Source organism: Takifugu flavidus, chromosome 20 (genome assembly GCF_003711565.1).
Source record: "Takifugu flavidus isolate HTHZ2018 chromosome 20, ASM371156v2, whole genome shotgun sequence".
Classification (NCBI taxonomy): Eukaryota; Metazoa; Chordata; class Actinopteri; order Tetraodontiformes; family Tetraodontidae; genus Takifugu; species Takifugu flavidus.
Window position 1 is genome coordinate 4,512,368 of NC_079539.1, and position 23,364 is coordinate 4,535,731.

Here is a 23,364-nt window from a genome sequence, read left to right on the forward strand (position 1 = left end):
TGAGATATTTCTTGGCCCAGTCTTGACTTTTCAGCTTGTGTCTTGTTCAGTGGTGGTCGTTTTTTAGCCTTTCTTACCTTGGCCATGTCTCTGAGTATTGCTCACTTGTGCTTTTGGGCACTCCAGTGATGTTGCAGCTCTGAAATATGGCCAAAACTGATGGCAAGTGGCATCTTGGCAGCTGCACGCTTGACTTTTCTCAGTTCATGGGCAGTTATTTTGCGCAATGGTTTTTCCACACGCTTCTTGCGACCCTGTTGACTATTTTGAAGGAAACGCTTGATTGTTTCAATGTATTTTAATTATAACAGAAAATGGCAAAAATGACAGAATGCATAAAATAAATGAAAGCAGATACACATGGGGGTGTGAACACCTTCATCTTCTGCTGGATTCAAAGAGTGTTTGCATTTTTTACATTTTAAAAGGATGCAAATAATTTGAACCGTCTGAAATTATTAAAAATATTAAATTACAATATTAATGGAAAAACTCATTTTAGGATCCCACAATTATGTTGTGAATTACTTCAGCATAAAAAAATCCCCAAAAACTAAAAGCCATTAGATACATAGAACATTTTTTCCAGGACAACTTCTGCATTTATGAAGCCCCGTGATTTCAGGAAACAGTCTTCTTCAGACCAGTGGCCCAAAAGGAGCCTCTGGGTTTAGGATTAGGGGAAGGGAATGGGTTTACTCTTGGTGGAACGGCCGAGGGGAGGGGTCCAGAGCCGGGCGGCAAGGCAGAGGTACCGATGAGGGGCGAGCGGCAGACGAGTCGAGGCCAGGCAGAGGAGTCGAAGCCGGGGAAGCAGATTATAGCTGGAGCCACGGAGGCAGAGCGTGGGTCGGAGACAGGAAGCAGGCAGGTTTCCTGGGGAACAGGCGAGGCGGGCAGGATGAAGACAGGCAGGTCTGGGATGAGCTGCAGCGGAGCCGACAGGTGAGTGGAGTTGGCCTGATGAGGTGGGAGTGGCTGACAGGTAGAGTGGAAAACTACTGAGGGCAGGAAGCAAGGAAAAGAGTTGGGGTTCACTTTTTCCAAAATTTTAGAATCCTGCTCCAGACCCCTTTCTTCTTCTTCTTTTTCTCCTTCTTTTCAATGTAGTTCTGATGAAAGGAGGAATTGGTTTTAGTTTTCACACCCACACATTTAAACTTCCAAAACCAGGAGTGACGGGACAAACAAATCTGCGGCTGCTTACCCAAAGCTGCTGGAAGTTCTCTTGGAAGCGCTCAGTTTCCTGCTTCCTCTCCTCCTCTTGCTGTTTTCGCAGGGTCTCTTGTTCGTGGAGTTTCTCCTCCAGCTCTGACTGGTGTTTTCTCCACCGCTGAGCTTCGGTCTGCCAGGACTCGATCAACGTGGTCAGCTGCTTCTTCAAGCAGTCGTCCCTCTCTTCCCTCATCCCTCTCTCAAGCTGCTGTCTCAGCCTCTCCTCTCTCTCACGCATCTCACGCTGGTCCTTCTCTTTCTCCTCCAGGAGCTTCCTCTGGAATTCTTCCTGCACGCCAATGAGCCTCTGCCTCATCCACGCCTCCATCTGCTGTTCTTTTTCTGAGAATTGCAGTTTCAGAGCCTCTTCTTTCTTGGAGAGCTCTACGTGGTCTCCGTGCTCCGGACTCTGGTGGCTGTCATTGGTTCCACTGCGCAACTTCTCCTCCAGATCAGAGCACTTGTCTTGGCTGACTGTGAGATCAGCCCTTGCCTGGTTCAGCTGGGTCAGGGCGTCCATATGAGCCACTGTTCTTATCTGGCGCCTTTTGGTGCTCCGGCTCAACTGCTCGTCCTTCTCAGCCAGCTGTTCTTTTAGCTGCCTGACTTCATGCTGAAGCTCCGTCACTGACCTCAGCAGCTTTTTGTTCTCTTCCTGTATCTTCTCCATTGGTCTTCCTGTTCTTACTTTTTTGTTTAAAATGTAGATCACTTTAGCAGCTTCTGTTATGTTATTCTGTTATGCTGTTTTACTAACACAAGTAGATAGTTTAAGTATATAAGGATTTATGTTTAGGACTAGAGTTTTAGTCTTTGGTGTTGTGCCTTTTATGTCAGGCTTTGAACCAGGCATGTCCAAACCCAGGCAGCAAGTAGCCCTGACCACTCCAGGTGTCCCAGAGGCTGCCTGAAAAGAAAAACGGGAGCTGAAACATGAATTTAATAATCAGGTGTTTTATTTAGCAGCCCCCTCTGGGATACCTTACGGAGCATATCAATAACAACAAGCCCTAAATGTTGTTCAGGAATTTTATTTATTGGCTTCCAGTACATACTCTGCAGATCCAACTAATCAGGACAGTAGCCTAAATGCAAATGCAGGGCTGACGTCAGGTGTAAAGAGTCTCTCAATGTCAAAGCCAGTTAGTCGCTTTTCAGAGTGGCAGAGAACTGGGGTCAGCAAAGAAGGGTGTTGCTGTAGTGCTGTCAGAAACTGAAGGGCTGAAAGGCCATCTTTGAATCTACAAAGTGAACACAAACACTTTCACTGCTGTGTAGTGCCAACAGCAACAACCAATTAAACTATCTAAATTGTATTATCTTAAGTTTATATATTTTATAAGTTTATAAGGTTATATTTGTTTGTTATATTGAGTATTTATAGATTAGCATAAGGCAGAGAATGGAGAGACAGACATCATATAGGCTAGCAGTTGTAACACCATAGATATACATGCCATGAGACATTTCAAGCAAATTTCATTTTTTCGGGGGTGGGGTGGAACGACAAAAAACAAATGAAAATTTAACTTACCTGTCAATTACAGATGAGTTGAGGTCAATAACATACCATCGGACGTTGTCTGCCACAATGTCCTTCTTTTCTTCAGTTAGAAAGTTAGCAGCCGCTAACCAATGGTACAGCTGATTCACGTTGTACGTACTTCAGATAGCGACGGCTATGCTACACTTACTTTGCTTAGCATTAACAGGCTGTTGAGACGTCCCCGGTACCGCTGGTTCTTCAGTCTGTGCTGCGGCATTTAAAAACGCCGCTTGTTAAAGTGTTTCGTTACTTGTAAATTTGTTTCCGCCGCTTGTTAAAGTGTTTCGTTACTTGTAAATTTGTTTCAGTCGCTTGTAAAAGTGTTTCGTCATTTGTAAATTTGTTTCATCCGTAAATTTGTTTCATCCGATTGTTAAAGTGTTTTGCACCTCTCGGCCACCGTAAGATACAGACAACTACAAATTAGTCAGTCAGCTGACGATTTTTTTTAAACAACAAAACCTGTAATAAAAAACAGATTCCATTAACACTAAAAACAATAAAAAATGTTCTGCCAATTGAGGATTGGCAGAACATTTTGAGTTGAACGTTTATGTCCAAAGTGGGATTTAATGTTGGGGTATCTAAATCACCAAAAGCTTTGATGTGAAAGGAAAATTATCCTAGTTAACATATAGATATGTATAGAAAAGAAATCTTAAATAAACGATTGCACTATATTTGGTAGAACAATGTTAGTTTTGGCCATGCTTGGACAAAGATGATCTCATGTTTTCTCAATTTTTGAAATATTGGATGTTTAATTACTTTACTTGAAGTGGAACCTTGGGTCTATTTATTCATTCATATTTGATCGTTTACTTAATTGAATTTATTTGTCAATTTCTTTTAAATATTCGTGCCACGTTTATTCCTCTTTTTGCTTTGATTTAATTTTTTCATTTACTTTGATTGCAAATGTCTTTTTCAATATGGTTTGATGTATTTTTGTATTGTTAATTGTGTTAATATAAATAAAGACGGGAGGGGGAAAAAAATCCGCGGAGCAACTCGAGTTCCGGGTGCAGATCGGGCACTGACACTCCAACGTCCAGACTTAAACAAGTTTGGCGTTCGAGATACCCTTTTGGTTGAACATTTTCTTACATTTCTGTCAGCTTTTACGAGGCAGCTGTTGTTTGAAAATGCAAACATTAAAGCCACACATTCTGCTGCTCTTGCTGCTCTTCTCCGGAGTGACGGATGCTACCGAACCCATTAGCACCAGCATAGCGGTTGGCATGGCTGCGGCTCTCACCGGCTTCTTAGCCAGCTACCAGAATATATTGTACTATTTTCATGAGTGCTGTCGTCCCGAGTGGGTTTATTTTAACAGAACGGGTGAGAGTCATAAATATATAAATTATTTAACGTTTATTATTGACATGCCATTATGAAGTGGCGTTTGGTTAAACAAGTCGGTTTTTACAAGTGCACTTCATAGTATTTAACTATAAAACGCTTTAAATGTACGTATGCTGTCGCGTGATTATGACATATGAGGGAGTTCCCCGATGCCAAACAGCTCGTCGTTTGCTCTCCGCGGTTTATGATACTTTTATTTATTACTTTTTTGACAACCGGTGTTGTAACGAACACCGATGACAGCAAATGTGGTCGAAGGTTTATGTGCCACACTAGGGTGGCCGATATGGAATTATTTGCATGAAAGTTGCAGTGGGTCGACTACAATGCAACAGGCGATTGTGTCCAAATTTAACATGTGCTGTGTGTTTGGATATACTTATTTTAACGTGCGTGAAGCGTGTAAAACCATAACGACAACGTGTCTGAATTAATGGTGGTGTTAATCAAATTGTAACAAAAATCCGTTACAAATAATGTCAACTACAGATTAAATCACAGATATAGGTGACGAGTCTGGACTACATGTGGGGATCTTTGGGAATTATCGTGTTTATTGTGCTCTCCGATCTCTCCAGGTCTTGAGGCTGACCTGGAAAGCAAGCTGTTTGGACAGCACATTGCCTCACGTATCATCCTGAAAGCTGTGAGTGGATTCATGAGCAATGAAAACCCAAAGAAGCCTTTGGTGCTGTCTCTGCACGGTTGGACTGGTACAGGGAAAAACTTTGTTAGTGAACTCATTGCTGAAAACATTTTCAAGAAAGGAATGGACAGCAAATACGTCCATGTTTTCACATCGGAACTTCATTTTCCACATTCCAGTCAGTCGGATACATACAAGGTAGGATGGCAAATGTTTAACAGGTCATTTCATATGGACTGGAATCATTCTCTGAACCTTATTGTCTTTTATTAGACCCAATTACAGCAGTGGATTAAAGGCAACGTCAGCGAATGTGGACGCTCAATGTTCGTATTTGATGGGATGGACAAGATGCACCCTGGCTTGATTGACAGCATAAAACCATATCTGGATTACTACGACAAGTTGGATGGAGTTTCTTATCGGAAAGCAATCTTCATTTTCTTAAGGTAAAAAATTAATCAAATCACTACCGTGTGCACTTAGTGAACATGTTTAAGCTATTTATAAAGATCACTTACACTGGTTTGACATTGTGGCTTAAAACTTCAGCTATTTTCTGTAATAATATCTAGAGTTAAAGACAGAATGACAAGTAGTTCTGAGAACCAAGATTTAAAGTCAGGTTGACTAAACTTCCTCCTGCAACATTTATAGTGAACACTACACATTTTTAATGCTGTGTACATTTGACTTTAATTGAAAGAAATCTTATGTTGCCTATTTCTTCTCACTCCCTAGCAATGCTGGAGGGGAGAGCATCGTTGATATCGCTTTAGATTTCTGGAAAGCAGGAAGAAGTCGGGAAGAGATCGAGCTCCGCGACCTAGAGACTGTGCTCTCCCTATCGGTGTTTAACAATAAGAAAAGTGAGTTTGAGCTAAATGTCAGGAAGGATCCTCATTCCAATTCCAGATTAATTGAGGTTTGTTTGTTTCTGTTTCTAGGTGGATTGTGGCACACAAGTTTGATCGATAAGAACCTGGTGGACTTCTTCGTCCCTTTTCTGCCTCTGGAATACCATCATGTGGTCCAGTGTGCCATGAATGAGATGAAAGTCAGGGGACATGAGCCGGATCTAAACGTGGCGGATGAAGTGGCTCGGTTTCACATCGACTTCCCCAAACGCGAGGGTATTTTTGCCTTTAAAGGCTGCAAGACGATACAGAGCAAGTTGGACTACTACACCTAATGGCAAGAAAACATGGACATGTCACGTTTTATCACCATGAAACGACCCGAGAAAGGAGGTCGTGCCTCTGAGGAAGATCTAAAGGATTCTCCAGGTTGCAACAAGGAGCTATGCTCAAAATTCGACTTTAGCTTCTTGTCAGAATTCATTATTTGTCACAGTTTACATGCATGGAGAAAATCGAATAACTGACAGGAACATGACCTCCTCTTCACCACTAGGTGGCGATGTGGATCTTTGCAGCGAGTTAATACGGCCCTCTTTCCAGAAGACCAACGTCTTCACATAGCAACTTGAAGATGGATACTCCAGCAGATTTTATCCTGTACGTATTGTACACGTTACGTATTGTGCAGGTAAAGTGTGTGCTATCTCTTGTTAACTTCTGCAACCAGCTTTCCTGGAAGCTTTTTTCCAATTTCCAATCCCATCATCTGTGTGTTTTGGTTGAACAAGGAGGACTCTGATATTAGTCGGACTGTTTACACGCACTTCAATTGTCCAGTTGTAGTCAGATTAAGGCAATAATTTATTTTGTTCCAGTGTCATAGAAAATTACTGTGTGAGGATTTTAACAGGCTTTTCCCCACATTGGTGCTTTCTTACACTGAATAACGGAGGCCTGAGAATGAAAATGCTATTTTGTGTCACTGATCAGAGTTAAAATCTGCTTTTATTCCCTGTAGCAGTGAGAATATTTTTGTTCTCTTTTAAGCTCTTCAATGAGCATTAGTCTTTCTGTCTGTGTAGAAGGAGTCACAAAAGGTCCAAGACTGGAGGGGGGGAGGACCTGGTACTGGTGGTGAGGGTTAAAGTGAAATACATGCTGCACCATTGAGCTGGTCCACTTCTTTGGTCCCATTTCTTTAATTTGTGTTGGCTGCACTGATCTTTCTTTTAAGATCACATCGATCACATATCATGAAAAACATTAAACTGGATGTACTTTAATTTGTAAAATAAGTCCAATACACACAAACAAAGTGTCCTTTGGCCCCTTATTAACCCATTGGTTTCATCATAGTTTAGTTATGAAGAAATTACAGAATATTTGCCCAGCAGAGGGGAACGAGGCTGAATGAACTCAGTGCTTACCTCAGAAGTCTCTTCTTTTGAAACACTGAAAATGCCAGTGAGACAAAACTGACAAAACTTGTTTGTTTTTTTTCTTTAGATGGTAAAGAATGAAGCTCTACAAGTGGTCTGATGCCATTTGCTGGCCGTTCCTCGAAGCTCCCTGCTGTCTTGCTGAGTCTGTTGTCTTCAACACGTGTTTGCAGTTACAGATTCGTGCCTGCAGAACTCCATCAATACAGCGGTCACCCTCTAAATTATTTGTCACCTTGGCATATTTACCTGGAAAGTAACAATGTGCCATTCAGTAACACATAATAAATGTTTCAGATCCATAAATGTGATGAAAAGCTCATACTTTGGAGGTTTCAGAGTGAAAACAAACCTTTGGGCCAATTCTCTTCCATGCCTTTTTCTGTCTTTCCAGGTTTGATGACTTAAAGATTTTCTGTTTCTGAACGTGTGCTCCATTTGTTATATGAACATTAGCATTCAGAATCAGATTTTTATTTTGGAATATATTTTTTTCATATGAAAGAAATTATGTCATTCATTTAAAGTCACTACATTAAGATAAATATTTGTTGTCATATTAAGAATAGCTTATTGCACATCAACTTATTTATCTGTGTGCTTTTCTTTATTTTCATTTTATGGTAAAAGTATCATGTCTTCAAATATTGTCTGATGTCTTTTATGTCTTGTCTTGTTCATTGTGATGATATAAATGAATATATGACGGGAAAATCATGTCAATATGTCAAGTTCCGATCAATGATCAGAGGCTGAGATGGAAGGAACCCAATCAGATAATAAACAAATGTAAAAGAGTATTGAACATGAGATTCCTTGTAGGACAGCAGTAGTTGCCTCAAGCAGTCAGTAAACTACAGTGGTTCAGTAGCAGCCTTAAAAAGCATTAAAACATGAGCATCAAAATGGCATCAAGATCAAGCGATGAATACAATAGAGTAATGAGAACTTATACAGAACTTATACTTTTATTATGCCGGGACTATACAGAAAAAAGGAAAGCAATGATTAAAGTGAGGAAACTGGGAATAGTGGACAGTGATGAGAAGAGCATTTTGAGGAATGGAGACATTTCAAGAGAGAGGAAAGACCTTAAATTTCTTATACCATTAAAAAGGATTTAACGAGACGCAAGTGAGGAAGAAGACCTGTAGGTAGCAGTAGCGCAACTTTACGGGTGTCAACTGCCGTTAAAATCTAAAGAGGAAGATCGAGTTCCGGTTGCATATCAGGCAGTTCCTGTTGACTTAGTAAACAAGTTTGGCAAGCGCGACACGCTTCTGGTTTAACGTTCGCCCAGACAGCATTTTCTTTCGTTTCGCTCTACTTTTAAAAGGCAGCTGTTTTGTATAAAATGCAAAGAGCAAAGCGACACGTCCTGCTGTTGTCGTTGCTGCTCTGCACCGGAGTGACGGATGCTATCGAACCCATTAGCACCAGCATAGCGGTTGGCATGGCCGCGGCTCTCACCGGCTTCTTAGCCAGCTACCAGAATATATTGTACTATTTTAATGAGTGCTGTCGTCCCGAGTGGGTTTATTTCAACAGAACGGGTGAGAATCGTAAATATAAAAAGAAAAAGTCGTTAAACGTGATTCTGTTTTTCGTATATTATTAATATGTCATTAAAAAGCAACATTTGGTTAAACGACAGTAGATTTGTACAAAAGTGCTTTAGTAAATTGCGTATGCGCCTACTTAAACTATAACGACAACAGATCGTTTATTCTGTCGCGTGGTTATGACGTATGAGGAAGTTCCCCGTTGTCAAAAAGCTAGTTATTTAGCACGTTTGCTCTGTTCGTTTTTACAGTTTATACATGATAGTTTTAACAGATATTTGCAGTTTGTGTTAATAATTGATGGCCTTAAATTATGAAGTCGACATATATTTATTTGTTGCTTTACGTTTTTTTGACAACCGGTATTTTAACGAACGCCGTGGATCCGATCACAACAACAGTGGTCGTAGGTTTAGGTGCTACACTCGGACGGACAGTGTGGAATTATTTGCGTGAAAGTTGCATTCCAAAATGGGTGAACTATAATGCAAAAGGTGATTGTGTCCAAATTTTACGTGCACGGGTGTTACTTTGTACATACCGTTACTTTATATTTGTATATACTTCCGGGAAGCGCATAAAGCTGTAACAACAACGTGTTCTTTGGGAATCATCGTGTTTATTGTGCTCTGTGCTTTCTCCAGGTCTTGAGGCTGACCTGGAAAGCAAGCTGTTTGGACAGCACATTGCCTCACGTATCATCCTGAAAGCTGTGAGTGGATTCATGAGCAATGAAAACCCAAAGAAGCCTTTGGTGCTGTCTCTGCACGGTTGGACTGGTACAGGGAAAAACTTTGTTAGTGAACTCATTGCTGAAAACATTTTTAAGGAAGGAATGGACAGCAAATACGTCCATGTTTTCACATCGGAACTTCATTTTCCACATTCCAGTCAGTCGGATACATACAAGGTAGGATGGCAAATGTTTAACATGTCATTTCATATGGACTGAATTCATTCTCTGAACCTTATTGTCTTTTATTAGACCCAATTACAGCAGTGGATTAAAGGCAACGTCAGCGAATGTGGACGCTCAATGTTCGTATTTGATGAAATGGACAAGATGCACCCTGGCTTGATTGACAGCATAAAACCATATCTGGATTACTACGACAAGTTGGATGGAGTTTCTTATCGGAAAGCAATCTTCATTTTCTTAAGGTAAAAAATTAATCAAATCACTACCGTGTGCACTTAGTGAACATGTTTAAGCTATTTATAAAGATCACTTACACTGGTTTGACATTGTGGCTTAAAACTTCAGCTATTTTTTGTAATAATATCTAGAGTTAAAGACAGAATGACAAGTAGTTCTGAGAACCAAGATTTAAAGTCAGGTTGACTAAACTTCCTCCTGCAACATTTATAGTGAACACTACACATTTTTAATGCTGTGTACATTTGACTTTAATTGAAAGAAATCTTATGTTGCCTATTTCTTCTCATTTCCTAGCAATGCTGGAGGGGAGAGCATCGTTGATATCGCTTTAGATTTCTGGAAAGCAGGAAGAAGTCGGGAAGAGATCGAGCTCCGCGACCTAGAGACTGTGCTCTCCCTATCGGTGTTTAACAATAAGAAAAGTGAGTTTGAGCTAAATGTCAGGAAGGATCCTCATTCCAATTCCAGATTAATTGAGGTTTGTTTGTTTCTGTTTCTAGGTGGATTGTGGCACACAAGTTTGATCGATAAGAACCTGGTGGACTTCTTTGTCCCTTTTCTGCCTCTGGAGTACCATCATGTGGTCCAGTGTGCCATGAATGAGATGAAAGTCAGGGGACATGAGCCGGATCTGAACGTGGCGGATGAAGTGGCTCGGGATCTCGTCTTCTTCCCAAAATCCGAGAGAGTTTTCGCCGTTAAAGGCTGCAAGACGATACAGAGCAAGTTGGACTACTACACCTAACGGCGACAAAACATGGACATGTCACGTTTTATCACCATGTGCATTTGTCAAAGACAGAGACTCGACCCCAAAGGATCAGAGAGAAGAAGTCGTTTTGACTGAACTCTGAGGAAGCACTGAAGGATTCTGCAGTTTGCCATGCACAACACTGGCATCATGTCGGATTTTAACAGGCTTTTCCCCATGTTTCTGCTTTCTTACACTGAATACTGAAGGCTCAAGCCTGAAAATGCAATTTTGTGTCACTGATCAGAGTTAAAATCTGCCTTTATTCCCAGTAGCAGTGACAGTCTGAGGCCTAAGTTTGCTCTCTTTAATGAGCACTCTTTTTATTTAAATTTAATGACTCAGTGTTGTGTGCTACTTTTACATGGATTATTACAAGTCAGGCCTTATGCTGTAGTTGATAATACTTGTAACTCAGAATGATCTGACCTGTAATTTGGAAAACTGCATTACAACAGCTTAACTCGGGGCTCTGACCAAGTAGACCAAGTTGGATGAATTGACGTCGTAGCATAATGGCACCACCCACTGAGTTAAACACTCACTCACTCCTTCAATTTTACCTTTTATGTTGCTAGTTTAGCTCAAAAAGCATTTGAACAAACATGACCTCGCTGTGGGTGAGCATGTTTCTGAGGAGGTGCAATGAAACGCATTTATGTTGGGATTTGAAATTTCCGAGTAAAATCGAATGCAGCATTGCTGCTTCTCACCTGCAAGTATTTTTTAGATCTCACAATGTGTCTCCACTTAAATTCAAGAGCCATGTGATCTTAAAACCAACAAATTATGTCATATACTTTTAGAAATGTTCACAGTATTCCTCTAAAGTTGTATTTTATTGGAAAACAATTCCAATAAATGAAAATGATGTGTCATTTGGTCCTGTTTTATTCAATTTGTTGGTTTCATCATAGTTTAGTTATGAGGAAATATTAGAAAATGTTTACCCAGCAGAGGGGAATGACAGACACGAGGTTTATTGAACTTAAAACTGTCTTCCCATTGAGATATTTTATTGTAATAACTTGAAACCTGACATTTGAGAAAATCTGTACTTGTATTTGGTTTCAATGGTTAAAAAAAAGGATCTACAAACAATCTGTCATACAAAGTTTATTTATGTCACATTAAACACCTTTTTTTCAATCTTTTTGAGTGTCCTCTTACAAAAACATCTGGTAGCGAGCACAGCATTAGTGAACTTCCCGATGGTCACTTGAAGCCCCTTGGCTGCTTCGTTGTTGTTGTATTCCCTGTTGTAGTCACAACCATGTTTCCAGGCACAGTCTATATGAAAGGGTCAGGAGTCTCATACCAGCAGAACAGCATTAATGCAGCCATCGTTCTCTGGATTGTTTGTCACCTGAGCATATTTACCTGGAAAATAACAATGTCCAATTAAGTAACATCTTCAGATCTATGAATCTACCAAAAAGTTTATCGAATAAAAACCTGATGACATTCTAGAGCCATATCTTCTTGTGGAAACAGAAGATGGTTTTGTTGCAAGGATTAAAGAGACTGGTGGGAACTCACCCCATATAACTTTTCCTCCCTGTGTGACCAGTCCCAGCTCACTGACGTTGACCTCTATGACTGTTCCTTTTGTGATGACGCCCAAGGAGGTGTAAAGGGGAGAGGACGGGTTCTTCTTTACTCCGAGGAGGGGGAGGCAGAACGTAGCCTTCAGCTCTGGGTGTGTGACGTGAGCCTTTTTGAATCGTAAACCCTACAGTGACAGAAAAAAGGTCATAAAGGAACACACAGATGGCAAATCAAACATTAAGCCTGAATAATTTTGATTGGTTATTTACTTAGTCACACAACAAGACCATGATAAAACACATTTGTCATTTTAATAATATCGCTGGCCCTGAATGCAACATTTACAACCATTTGGTAACCGTACTTACCATGGGCCTGATGAAACGCTCATACTTTGGAGGTTTCCGGGTGAAGCCATCGCCGACAAAGCAAACCTTTGTGACCATTCTCTTCCATGCCTTTTTCTGTCTCTTTCCAGTTTTGATGACTTTAAGAACTTCTGTTTCTCCTTGTGCTCGCACTTTGGGAAGAGGCACCTCCCATTTGCCCTATAAAATATGAGCATTTGCATCCAGAAACACATTTTTATTTTCCTGGGAAATATTTTGCCAACAAGCCAGACTAAATCGTATTCATTTCATTTCCCTACATTGACAGTGCTGAGGGAAGATACTTACAGCCTTCTCTTTCCTCTTCTGTTTGATCATGTTGGACAGAACCTTAGCGCGGGACTGACCCTCTCTGTCCAACAAGTATGCCGGCACGGCTCCCTGTGGTGTTTTATCATCATTCTTCTGCTTGGTATTTCTCTGTTCATGCATTTTGATACTGGAAAGATACAAGAAATGATTATACGCACAAATATAGGGTTACATGGCTACAATTATAATGTTTATCTTCCTCTGAATGTACTCACGTTTTCTTCATCTGAATCTTTTCAGCATGTCTTTGTTTGTGGTACAATTTGGCCTTCAATCCGATCAGCTTCCTGGCTTTGTGAGACCTTTCATGAGCCTCACGGCTCTCCTTCTTCCTTTTCTTTTCATGATGGTCAAGGCGATAACCGTGCCGCTTGCGATGCAACTCGATGTGCTCGTTCTGAGGCTACAAAAGAAAAAGCATACATGCACACTTCAACTGCATGCCATATTGCTGAGTATTATACAAGTACAGGTTTGTTGCTGTGGAGGATTCATGGCAACTTTTGTTCTTATCGGGTTCATGCAAATTCTCAATTTAATATTCTAAGAAAGCAACAATTCAATCCAAAAGTTCTCATGTAAAGTTGAATTCTAATCAGTCTCAATTTTGTTTGTGTACAAACGTGTACACATCTGGAATTTCTACATGACATGAAAGCATGTCAAAATATATTTAGTGATCAATCACAATTTATGCAACAATTTACATGTTGCTCCAATTATACCTATACCTCGTTAAGAAACTGAGAAATATAAGATAAACAAATTATTTTACTTTTAATTCTTCTCGGGAATCAAACCTACGAAGAATTAAAAACAGCACTAATGAAGCTGTGAGTGCTGAGTTAATAAAATAGCCTCACATACTTCTATAATATTACCAGTATTGCTGTTCGTAAAAGTAAAATAACAAATACTGGAAGGCAGTAAAACGTCACCGGACCACATGTCAACCCAGGCTAACGCTAGCTGACTGAGCTAATCTGTTGAACTTCCTGATACAAGATAAACTACGTAATAAAACAAGGTATTTTCTTACCATCTTCTTTGTAAGGAGTTAAGAGTTACAGTGAAATGCTGAAAGAGACAAGAGCTTGTAAAGATGCAGAATATTCGGTGTTTGTTCCTTCAGGCTGGGGTTTCTTGGATGTTGTTTTCCCCGTAGCCGATACGTAAAGGAAGTGCGTCATATGACGTTGCGAATTGTGCGTTGGTGAAAAATGCACGGCTTGTTCTAAAACAAAAAGAGATGCAAATATGTTTATTTTACGACAACTATAGCAGTGACACGAAAGTGCAGCAAATACAGTGTATTGGTCTATATTAACCAATGTATACAGAGTCTAACGCGTCCTTATTAAAGGAGTAATCTAAAGACGAGACATTTATGCCAGTGGCCGGAAACAAATAACACAGATGCGTGGTATCGGGATGTAATTTGGTGCTGTACCTCACAAAAGTGTGACATTTTACATCATAATACATTGTGGAGATTTGTAAGAATACTGTTGTTAACAAGCTAGATTTTATTTCCTAATTTTAACGTAATATCTTGTTTATTTACTTCTTTTTTTTACCGTTGCCATTATAGATGATGTGACATTGTTGTGTCCTATCGTCACCACAATGGGGAAAGCTTTGAAAGCTTAGCACAGAATAAGTCTTCATGTTGGATTTCTCAGACACCAGGCAGAATGATTATTGTAAGACATCACCTCTAAACAGCGATGTGCAGCAGATTGTGTGTATAGAATGAATACCTTGTAACTAAGTCGTTGTCTTAAATAGGGAAGGTATCTATTCAGCGCTGGGCTGAGGTGCTGCAGATGTACAGTCAGCGGTCATATAAGACTACTGAGCAGATTTCTTCCAGGTGCGTTGCTTTTATCAAAGGATGCCCACTCCTTCATACAAGCTACTTTTTACAGTTTTTATTTCTGTTATTTCATCGTTTAAAGAAAAAAGATATCTTCCTCTATTGTATGTTTGCATGTTTCTTTGAATGTTGTCTTGGCCGCGTGAGTATTTAATAGTAACGCCTGATTCCTCCCACCGTTCAAAACATGCAAATTAGGTTCATGAGGGACAATAAATTGCCACAAGTCAGGAGTCCAGTAACTGTTTTCCACCCCTAGTGGCCCCCAGCACCCCCACAACTAATAGGAAGAATCAGTAGTTTCTTTTGTCTGGCTATTGTAAACAACACATTTATTCCATTTTACAGATGATGTCAAATCGCTGCGAGCTGTGATCAGTCCTGATGTATCCAGGTAAGTAGGTGCACTCTGCAGTTTCTGATGATGTGTTCAAGGCTTTTTTGTTTATGGGTCAACTGGGGCTCTTCAGAATTCGAAACATTGGCATTATGGCTCACATTGATGCTGGAAAGACAACAACCACTGAAAGGATGCTATATTATTCCGGATATACGAGAACACTAGGAGGTGTGTGGAATTATGTGGTTACCATCCTGTTATCTCCTTCTAGGACTTACCCATTTAATGTATATTTCCACTCCTTATTTCAGATGTGGATGATGGGGACACGGTCACAGATTTCATGGCACAAGAAAGAGAGCGCGGCATCACTATACAATCAGCTGCTGTCACATTTGATTGGAAAAGTTATAGAATAAACCTCATTGATACCCCAGGTAGAATCGCCAGCGTTGTGGAGATGAATTTTGTGTGAAAAGATCAGACATGACTCTGTGTGGGATTACAGGACATGTTGATTTCACTCTGGAGGTGGAGCGGGCACTTCGTGTTCTGGACGGGGCTGTTGCAGTGTTTGATGCTTCTGCTGGTGTTGAGGTTGGTCACAGCTTACATGCTGCCCCTTTTCATTGATCTATTGTTTTACCTATACTTGCCTGTTCTGAATACACCTTTATCTGTTGCTTTGAATCTTGTAACAGGCTCAGACTCTGACTGTGTGGCGGCAAGCAGAGAAGCACCATGTCCCCTGTGTTTGTTTCCTTAATAAGATGGATAAACCTACAGCAAAGTGAGTGACTTAGTAGTCTAAGAATATTCACATTTTAAAAAAATAACTTCTTGAAAGTCAAAAGAAAGCAATTGTTCATTTGTCTTTTTCTTACAGCTTTACTCTTTCTATTGAAAGCATAAGACAGAAGTTAAAAGCCAATCCAGTCCTGCTGCAGGTAGGTTTGTGGAACAAGTTAGAAGATTAACATTAATGATAAAGTATACAGTTCCTCAATTAAACTTGAGCACCTTTATATGATATAGGCATGAGATTTAGTTCATCTCACATGAGCATATGCACTTTGTAGATTCCTATTGGCAGTGGCAAAAACTTCTTAGGTGTGGTTGACTTGGTAACCAACCAGAAGCTGATCTGGAAGCAAGAATCTTTGAGAGATGACGGACGAAATTTTGACAGCAGCCCTCTTGACCAGTCTGATGAGGCAGAGCTTGTGAAGGAGGTCAGAGAAGCCAGGCTGTCCTTAATTGAGCAGGTACGTTTCAGTATGTTGAACCTTTTAAATATTTCCCTCTCTTTGGTATCTGTTCCACTGCGTACCTCTGCTCTCACAGGTCGCTGATCTGGACGACCAGTTTGCAGAACTGCTGCTGACAGATTTTAGTGACAACTTTGATGCAATACCCTCCTCCAAAGTAAGTGTTCTTGTCCTGGGCCTGAATACAGGCAGGGAAAAATAAAAAAAATAAAAAACTTTACTTGTGTCTCAGCTGCAGGAGGCTATACGGCGGGTGACTCTCGCTCGCAAAGGTGTTCCCGTTCTCTGTGGGAGCTCGTTGAGAAACAAAGGTGTTCAGCCTCTTTTAGACGCCATAGCAGCTTACCTGCCAGCCCCGAATGAACGGCACCATGACCTGGTGTGAGTAAATAAGATGGCTCCTGCAAATTCCTGGAGAGGGAGAGTTTACTGACAAGTTAATCACCTTTCTTTATGTTTCTTTTCCCCAGGCGTTGGTACAAGGACGACTTGTGTGCTCTGGCCTTCAAGGTGGTCCACGACAAGCAGCGGGGTCCTCTTGTCTTTCTTCGGATTTACTCCGGCTGCCTGAAACCTCAGACTGCTGTCCACAACATCAACAGGAACAGCGTGTATGCCGTTTCCATTACTCCCTCCCACCAGTGTTTGAGCTGACATGCTCAATTAATTCTGACCCGAAACGCCATGCATTTCCTTCAATGTGTTTAGGGAGAGGATGAGTCGACTCATGGTGCCATTCGCTGATCAGCATGTAGAAATTCCCTCAATGACGGCAGGAAACATTGCCCTGACTGTGGGGCTGAAGCAGGTAAAGCTCCACACATCACACAATGTATTTGCATTTTCATTCAGAAAGGTTACTCAAGATTGCCGACTTCCTTTAAGACCATCACAGGGGACACCATCGTATCATCCAAGGCTTCAGCAGCAGCCGCAGCCCGTCGGGCCAGCAGCGACAGTGTGGCCAGAAAGAAAACTGAGGAACAGACCACTGTGGTCCTCTCGGGGGTAGAGGTCCCTGATCCAGTCTTTTTCTGCACCATAGAACCACCCACAATGGCCAAGCAGGCTGGTCAGTCACAGTGATTGCAACTTCATGGCCCAGCAAGCATGTAGTAACTGGTGTTTTTTTCTCTGGAAAGATCTTGAAAATGCTCTCAAATGCCTCCAGAGGGAAGACCCCAGTCTTAAAGTCAGGGTGGACCCTGATTCTGGGCAGGTGAGTAACATCATCACCTTTTTCTTTTAATGGGAGAGCTGTTGCAGAGTCCAATAAAATGCTTTGCCCTTCAGACCATCCTGTGTGGGATGGGAGAGCTTCACATCGAGATCATTCACGATCGAATCAGAAGAGAGTACGGCATCGAAACTGACCTGGGACCCCTACAGGTGGCGTACAGGGAGACCGTCCTCCGTGAAGTTTCTGCAACAGGTTTGTTCTTTATATCCTTGTATTCATTTTTAGACCTTTTAAAGATAGCACACGTCCCATTCTTAAATCATAGATATGCTGGACCGCACTGTTGGGGACAGGCGACATGTTGTGACTGTGGAGCTGGCCGTCAAACCCAGTGACGTCACGTCCGCTGGCGGCACGTGTGAATCTACCTTCACGGAAGAAATGGAGCAGTTGCTGTCGGCCGAAGTCAAACAGGCGGTGGAAAATGGAGTGCAGAGCTCATATCTTCAGGGTACCGGTCAACTCGTCCAATTTTGGCTCCTGACGCAGCCCGATGTAAATGTTTACATGATGTTCTTCTGCTGTCAGGACCTGTACTTGGTTACCCTCTGTTGGGTGTGTCTTCACTCATCCAGAATGTCAGGATGGAACCAGGAACGTCTCCTGCCATGGTGTCGGCTTGCGCATCCCGCTGCACAACGAAGGTAAATAATCGACCTCCTGTTAACATACTGTAGGATTCTAATCTGCAGCTTTGGCCTTTTGGAAACAGGCTCTGCGGCTGGCAGGGGGCCAAATCCTGGAGCCACTGATGTCACTGGAGGTGACCGTGGGGGAGGAGCACCTCAGCGTTGTGTTAGGAGATCTGGCTCAAAGACGAGGGACCGTCAGAGACATCCAGAGTCGCCATAACAATAAGGTGTTGCTGGCAAACGTGCCGCTGGCAGAGATGATGGTGAGTTGTTGTCCAATTCATATTCTTGTTGGTTTTGTATTTAATGATTTGAGGGTTTTTAACTGGTTTCATTTTAAAGGGCTATTCCACCATTTTGCGAACGCTCACATCTGGCAATGCCACCTTCTCACTGGAGCTGGACACATACGAGGCCATGAACCCCCAGGACCAGAACACCCTCCTGAAAAAAATATCCGGCCTGCTGTGATGCTTGTCATGAACTTAAGTCACAGTTTAATACTGTTATTTATAATGCAAATACACAGTGCAAGTCAAACAGTCTGTTTTTGAGGTTTAATGATGACACAAAACTTGATTATATTGATTGTAATGTTTCAAGGTGAGACCACTTAAAATGTGGTTTGATCAAAGTAGGAAAAAAGCCCATTATGGATAAAAGAAAAAAAGATGCATTTAAGTGACAAGATTTAAGTCATTCTAAATTTTACTACTGAACAAAAATTCAGAGCAAATCACTTCATACTTTTTATTAATAAAAGGAAGTAATTTGTTAAAACCACAATATTTTGAACATTCATTCATGGCACAGTGCATTAAAAATGAAGGACATGAGATGTAACCAACTTATGTAGATTGTAAAAGTCTGTTAAGTGTTTTGATCCATAGAATTCTCTGCTTCTCTTTCGGTGTGCCTACACACCGGTGTTCTCAAACCCCCCTGTACTCGCGGGGGCAATAGCTGGTGAACAGCGGCTCCGCCGGGATCCCTCGCCTGATGGGAATGATGGAGAAATGAGCCTGTTGAACATGTGTTATAGGACATTTTGGGATTGGCAACACTTACTCCACCATGCGACAGCGATGCCCGGACAGTCTGTTGTAGGCGTCGTTGACGTCCCTCACATCCTTGGAACTCCACAATCGCTCGGCCACAGCGCTGGCACGAGGCCTAGCGAAGAGGGAAAAAAATATAAATAAACCACTATATTTATCTGATTTGAAGTCGTTAAATGATGGTTACATTAGTTTTTTTATTACCAGAGCCTTGGTGTCACGTTGGTGGAATCCACATACTCCCCCCAGAGGCAGGCCTCTCCACCAATGACAAGCTTCTTTTGTGCATCAGTGCCTGTTTCAAAATGTGTTACCTCATCAGAAAATGCTGCAAAATCCAAAGCTCAGGAAACGTGTGATTGTTATTGGTTGCTAGGTTCCCTCTGTTCATTCAACAGGCTTACACATATGTGCACAGGAGTGACAAACATCTCAACTCCATAACGAGCAATACCGGCGATGCCAGTTAAACACTATCAGGTCGCATAAGTGGGGCTAGCATTCTGGAAGCAAGCAGTGACAAACCCTTGAAATCCTGCGGGTCGGCCTTGTAATGGCCCTGCCAGTCCTGGCCGTAGGAGATACGGTTCAGGTACCAGGGAGTGGACAGCAGGGTCTGGTACCCTGATGCTGTAACATTTGCCATCTCATTCTGGTATTGCTCTTGGTTTCCCTTCCAGACGTGGATAATAGTGTCTGGTTTCAGCTACATGACACACACATACACACACATATGGCGTTAAAGTGATCAAGAATGAAATACGCAAAGAAAACACTTTAAAACCCACAAACCCCAAGGACTCGTGAGAGTGTTTCCACACAACTGTGCAGTTTTCTAGCATAAGCCTGTTGAATAGAATGCCCTTTCACCACTCAACACACCAGGCCTAAATCAGCACAATGATCACAGGTACAGGAAGAGGTTTCTGTAAAAACTGACCGTTGAAGCTGAGCGGCTCAACCTTGTAGTAGTTCTGCCAGTCCTGTGCGTAGCTAATGTAATCTAGGTACCACGGGGCAGAGAGGAGGGTGGGATAGCCTGCTGCTGTCACCTTGCTCATCTCGTCATTATACCGGCCGCCGATCCACACGTGTACTACTGTGTCTGGCTTTAGCTGGAATAGTTACACACCAGTACTTTTTTCTTTTTTTACTATGCGAGTGGTTTTCTTTGGCTTGACAAGTTGGGAATAACCACTTTCATTATAGAATGCTAAATGTGAATCAAAGATTGATCAAAGAAAATTTCAGCGAGGTAGTATTGCTAACCAATTAGACATTATTTGATGGCAGCAAAAAAATATGTAAAACTGGCCCAAAGCAATGATTTTATATGCCAGAAACAAGGATAAAGCATAAAGGTTGCCCTCTGCTGGTAGGCTGCACCAAAGTATCCTGCAAAAGTGTCTCACTGATGTGCAGTATGTTTAAATATAAAATTATTTTAAAACAGCTGAACTTTGTGCCGAGTTTGGTAATAAAAGCAAATATTTGATCATCTTGTGCTTGGAGAATTTTTTGCACTGGCAACATTTGTACAATGCGTGGCAAATTCACATGAAGAGTGATATTCTAGCTAGGCCTTGAAACCAGAAATGGGTGGATTTAAAAGCATTGGACTAAACATATAGTTCAATTCTTGGGTTTCTTTTGTATGATAATCTAACCCGGTTCCGATTTAGCATTCAAAAGTGAGAGAAGTTATTTCCCAAATTGTCACGTTTTAGAAACAAAAACAGTGAATGTTGATAGAGCACAGATCACGTACATGTAAAACCTTACTGGCTCCACACTGTCACCCTTACTTACCTTGACACCATTGTCAAAGACTTCCTGCCACACCATGTAACCCTTGTTAGTGGTGGCCACAATATCCAAGAGCCTGTCGGGTCACATGTCAAGAAAATAATTCACTCATCTTGTTTTATACGAAGAAGAGAAGGTGTGGAGTCTACTTCAGCAGAGAGGAACCGCCCACCTTTGAATATAGAAAGATTCCAACTTGCTGTAGTCTCGACCAAAACCCTGTTGGTCCATGAATTTTGTAATATCTGGGTTGGACTTCCTACAGGATTTAAAAAAACATATGAATCCACCTTATTACTGATGCTGCTGAGAGGTTTTCTGACACCTTGCCCGGCCTCACCAGCAGCTGAAGTCCACCTCATCGCCCCCCAGGTGAACGTAGCCATCGGGGAACACCGTGCTGACTTCTTTAAAGAACTGGGTCATGAAGGTATAGGTGGTGTTCAGGATGGGGTTCACCGGTCCAAAGGAGCCAGAAAGCTTTGATCCGGAGTAACACGGTGTGAGCAAATCTTTCTGGCCTGACGGGGAACACGAGGCAAAGCGGATGAATTCATCATTTTAGAAACACTTCAGCATTTTGAATGCGTAAAAACTCACCTTTGCCCCAAGACTGAGTGTGTCCGGGCGTGTCAAACTCCACCACAACACGAATACCCCTCAGACGGGCAAATTCAATCACCATCTTCACATCAGCAGGCGTGTACACATGTGTGTACGGGTGGAATGCTCCCTATCAGCACGTGAAAAGCAACAAAAAAAAAACCCAGTCAATCCTCTGACAGGTGAAAATAGGAGAACCTGAAGGAATAAAAGACTAAGCACGCACCTGTTGGCTCAGCTGTGGGAATGTTTTGCTCATGTAAGGAAAGGACGGTTCATCCACAATGTGCCAGTGGAAGACGTTTATTTTATTCATTGCCATGGTTTCCTGTGTAAACCGGGGGGAAAAACGGGAATGAGCAAATACGAAAGCAATGTATCTTTTCCAAAGTCAAACAGGCTCACCAGGTTGGCCAGGATTACTTTGACCGGCAGGAAATGCCGAGAGGTGTCCAGCAGGATGCCCCGGTGAGGGAACCTGGGGAAGTCGCTGATGGACGTTACATTGATGCTTTTCTGCACGCAAAGAATAAATCAGCCTCAATGAGCTCACACAATCCAAAAACAACTCAAATATTCTCAGAATCTCTTACAGCGCCATAGTCGTCCTCATAAATCAACTGGCTGAAAGTTTCCAAGCCTAAGGGGAATATTTCAGGTAACATAGGTGAATATAACTTTATAGTGAGTAATAGGGAAAAAAGGGGGATAGTATAGTGTGAAGGGGCATAAACAGAGCAATTAAAATCAGCTTTAGAAGAGATTACTCACCGTGGAGGGCTCCCCACACCTTCGGTGCTTTCAGCACAGCAAAGGGTTGATCCACTGTCAGCTCATCTGTAGAAACAGGACTGACAGGGTTAGAAGATTATAGTCTGCTATAATAACACGGACTCTGCCCTATAAATTCACTGTTAGCAACTGCAACCAAGGAAGTGAATCAGTTTTCTAATCTAAAAGAATCAGGGTATGATTGTGTAATACTGTATCTTCATGGCGCTCTCTCGGTTCCTGTAAAGTGTGAACACATTTCCTACTACCTGTTTTTCTCCCCACATCACTGTGTTTTTAAGTAATAATTCTGGGATCGACACCTTAATGCTGCAGAGGCACAAATCGGCTCCATAAACGGATACGGATGATTCCAGAAAGAGGCCACTCACATGACTCGTCAGACTTCACACTGGGGTAAGCATCACAGTCGGAGTCCGCTGAGGTGATCCACACCTGCAGCTCTGTCAGATCAGAGGGACCAGCTCGCCTGCTTTTGCTTTTACCGGACCTTTTAGCGTTGCCGAACATGTATTCATAATATCTGCAAAAGGACAGGGAGAAAAAAGGGAAGTTTGTCACACAAGTCACCACATGTCGAGTCACGAAAAAAGCGAAGACCAAACACGGTTGGCACCTTCTGTAAGCGTCCTGCAGGAGGGCGCAGCTCGGCCCGGCCGAGGACTGTTTGGCGTCAACGATATTGAAGCTGAAGCCCGTCAACTTGAACGAAACCTGAGAGATCTGCACTTTCTGCGGCAGAGGCCACAGGGAGCCAAATTTGGACGGCTGCGCCACAAACTCGATCTCTTCTTCTACGATTCCATCGACGTGGTGTCGCCGCAGCCCCTGGCACGAGCCCAGGGCGAGAAAGAGCAGCGCGAGGATGTTCGTGGACACGTTCATGGCTGTAGGAAAACTGATTTATTATCTCCGGGTCTCGTGAGCGGCAATATGTTGTCGCCGGGTGGGCGGGGC

At 42.1% G+C, this 23,364-nt stretch overlaps 6 protein-coding genes across 12 annotated transcripts; 3 read left to right on the plus strand and 3 right to left on the minus strand.

Moving 5' to 3' along the window:
- Window positions 1–283: 283 nt before the first annotated feature.
- LOC130517709 (golgin subfamily A member 6-like protein 26) lies at window positions 284–2,989 on the minus strand. 3 transcript variants are annotated; one of them, XM_057019751.1, is made up of 4 exons: window positions 2,750–2,982; window positions 2,271–2,456; window positions 1,208–2,122; window positions 284–1,112 (listed from the first exon to the last, which is right to left on the minus strand). In XM_057019751.1, the coding sequence occupies exons 3-4, from the start codon at window positions 1,883–1,885 to the stop codon at window positions 1,035–1,037; spliced, it is 756 nt and encodes a 251-aa protein (XP_056875731.1). In that variant the 5' UTR covers window positions 1,886–2,122; window positions 2,271–2,456; window positions 2,750–2,982; the 3' UTR covers window positions 284–1,034. The 3 variants fall into 3 exon arrangements, with proteins under 3 accessions (XP_056875731.1, XP_056875734.1, XP_056875733.1); XM_057019754.1 differs by lacking the exon at window positions 2,271–2,456 and having other exon boundaries at window positions 2,910–2,989; XM_057019753.1 differs by lacking the exon at window positions 2,271–2,456.
- A 322-nt stretch (window positions 2,990–3,311) lies between these two features.
- On the plus strand, window positions 3,312–7,871 carry LOC130517705 (torsin-1A-like). Of its 3 annotated transcripts, none has more exons than XM_057019746.1 (7): window positions 3,312–4,102; window positions 4,705–4,970; window positions 5,046–5,221; window positions 5,514–5,641; window positions 5,720–6,058; window positions 6,186–6,289; window positions 7,139–7,871. In XM_057019746.1, the coding sequence occupies exons 1-5, from the start codon at window positions 3,907–3,909 to the stop codon at window positions 5,962–5,964; spliced, it is 1,011 nt and encodes a 336-aa protein (XP_056875726.1). In that variant the 5' UTR covers window positions 3,312–3,906; the 3' UTR covers window positions 5,965–6,058; window positions 6,186–6,289; window positions 7,139–7,871. The 3 variants fall into 3 exon arrangements, with proteins under 3 accessions (XP_056875726.1, XP_056875727.1, XP_056875725.1); XM_057019747.1 differs by having other exon boundaries at window positions 5,720–5,966; XM_057019745.1 differs by having other exon boundaries at window positions 5,720–6,289.
- A 413-nt stretch (window positions 7,872–8,284) lies between these two features.
- Window positions 8,285–11,421, plus strand: LOC130517704 (torsin-1A-like). 2 transcript variants are annotated; one of them, XM_057019743.1, is made up of 5 exons: window positions 8,285–8,624; window positions 9,278–9,543; window positions 9,619–9,794; window positions 10,087–10,214; window positions 10,293–11,421. In XM_057019743.1, the coding sequence occupies exons 1-5, from the start codon at window positions 8,426–8,428 to the stop codon at window positions 10,535–10,537; spliced, it is 1,014 nt and encodes a 337-aa protein (XP_056875723.1). In that variant the 5' UTR covers window positions 8,285–8,425; the 3' UTR covers window positions 10,538–11,421. The 2 variants fall into 2 exon arrangements, with proteins under 2 accessions (XP_056875723.1, XP_056875724.1); XM_057019744.1 differs by lacking the exon at window positions 8,285–8,624 and adding an exon at window positions 8,649–9,127.
- A 223-nt stretch (window positions 11,422–11,644) lies between these two features.
- Window positions 11,645–13,990, minus strand: nsa2 (NSA2 ribosome biogenesis homolog (S. cerevisiae)). Its single transcript, XM_057019750.1, has 6 exons — window positions 13,832–13,990; window positions 13,008–13,195; window positions 12,769–12,919; window positions 12,460–12,639; window positions 12,083–12,275; window positions 11,645–11,923 (listed from the first exon to the last, which is right to left on the minus strand). The coding sequence occupies exons 1-6, from the start codon at window positions 13,832–13,834 to the stop codon at window positions 11,856–11,858; spliced, it is 783 nt and encodes a 260-aa protein (XP_056875730.1). The 5' UTR covers window positions 13,835–13,990; the 3' UTR covers window positions 11,645–11,855.
- Window positions 13,991–14,141: 151 nt separating this feature from the next.
- Window positions 14,142–19,368, plus strand: gfm2 (GTP dependent ribosome recycling factor mitochondrial 2). The gene is made up of 21 exons (XM_057019738.1): window positions 14,142–14,288; window positions 14,384–14,495; window positions 14,581–14,665; window positions 15,017–15,062; window positions 15,139–15,236; window positions 15,320–15,445; window positions 15,517–15,605; window positions 15,710–15,798; window positions 15,895–15,955; window positions 16,088–16,273; window positions 16,353–16,433; window positions 16,509–16,657; window positions 16,747–16,887; window positions 16,985–17,084; window positions 17,162–17,348; window positions 17,419–17,495; window positions 17,570–17,708; window positions 17,782–17,967; window positions 18,045–18,160; window positions 18,229–18,411; window positions 18,491–19,368. The coding sequence occupies exons 2-21, from the start codon at window positions 14,487–14,489 to the stop codon at window positions 18,617–18,619; spliced, it is 2,277 nt and encodes a 758-aa protein (XP_056875718.1). The 5' UTR covers window positions 14,142–14,288; window positions 14,384–14,486; the 3' UTR covers window positions 18,620–19,368.
- On the minus strand, window positions 18,885–23,364 carry hexb (hexosaminidase B (beta polypeptide)). Of its 2 annotated transcripts, none has more exons than XM_057019741.1 (14): window positions 23,024–23,364; window positions 22,779–22,930; window positions 22,387–22,452; window positions 22,209–22,255; window positions 22,021–22,131; window positions 21,842–21,943; window positions 21,613–21,745; window positions 21,353–21,533; window positions 21,185–21,271; window positions 21,016–21,088; window positions 19,732–19,912; window positions 19,411–19,501; window positions 19,217–19,321; window positions 18,885–19,144 (listed from the first exon to the last, which is right to left on the minus strand). In XM_057019741.1, the coding sequence occupies exons 1-14, from the start codon at window positions 23,290–23,292 to the stop codon at window positions 19,081–19,083; spliced, it is 1,662 nt and encodes a 553-aa protein (XP_056875721.1). In that variant the 5' UTR covers window positions 23,293–23,364; the 3' UTR covers window positions 18,885–19,080. The 2 variants fall into 2 exon arrangements, with proteins under 2 accessions (XP_056875721.1, XP_056875722.1); XM_057019742.1 differs by lacking the exon at window positions 19,732–19,912 and adding an exon at window positions 20,147–20,321 and having other exon boundaries at window positions 23,024–23,361.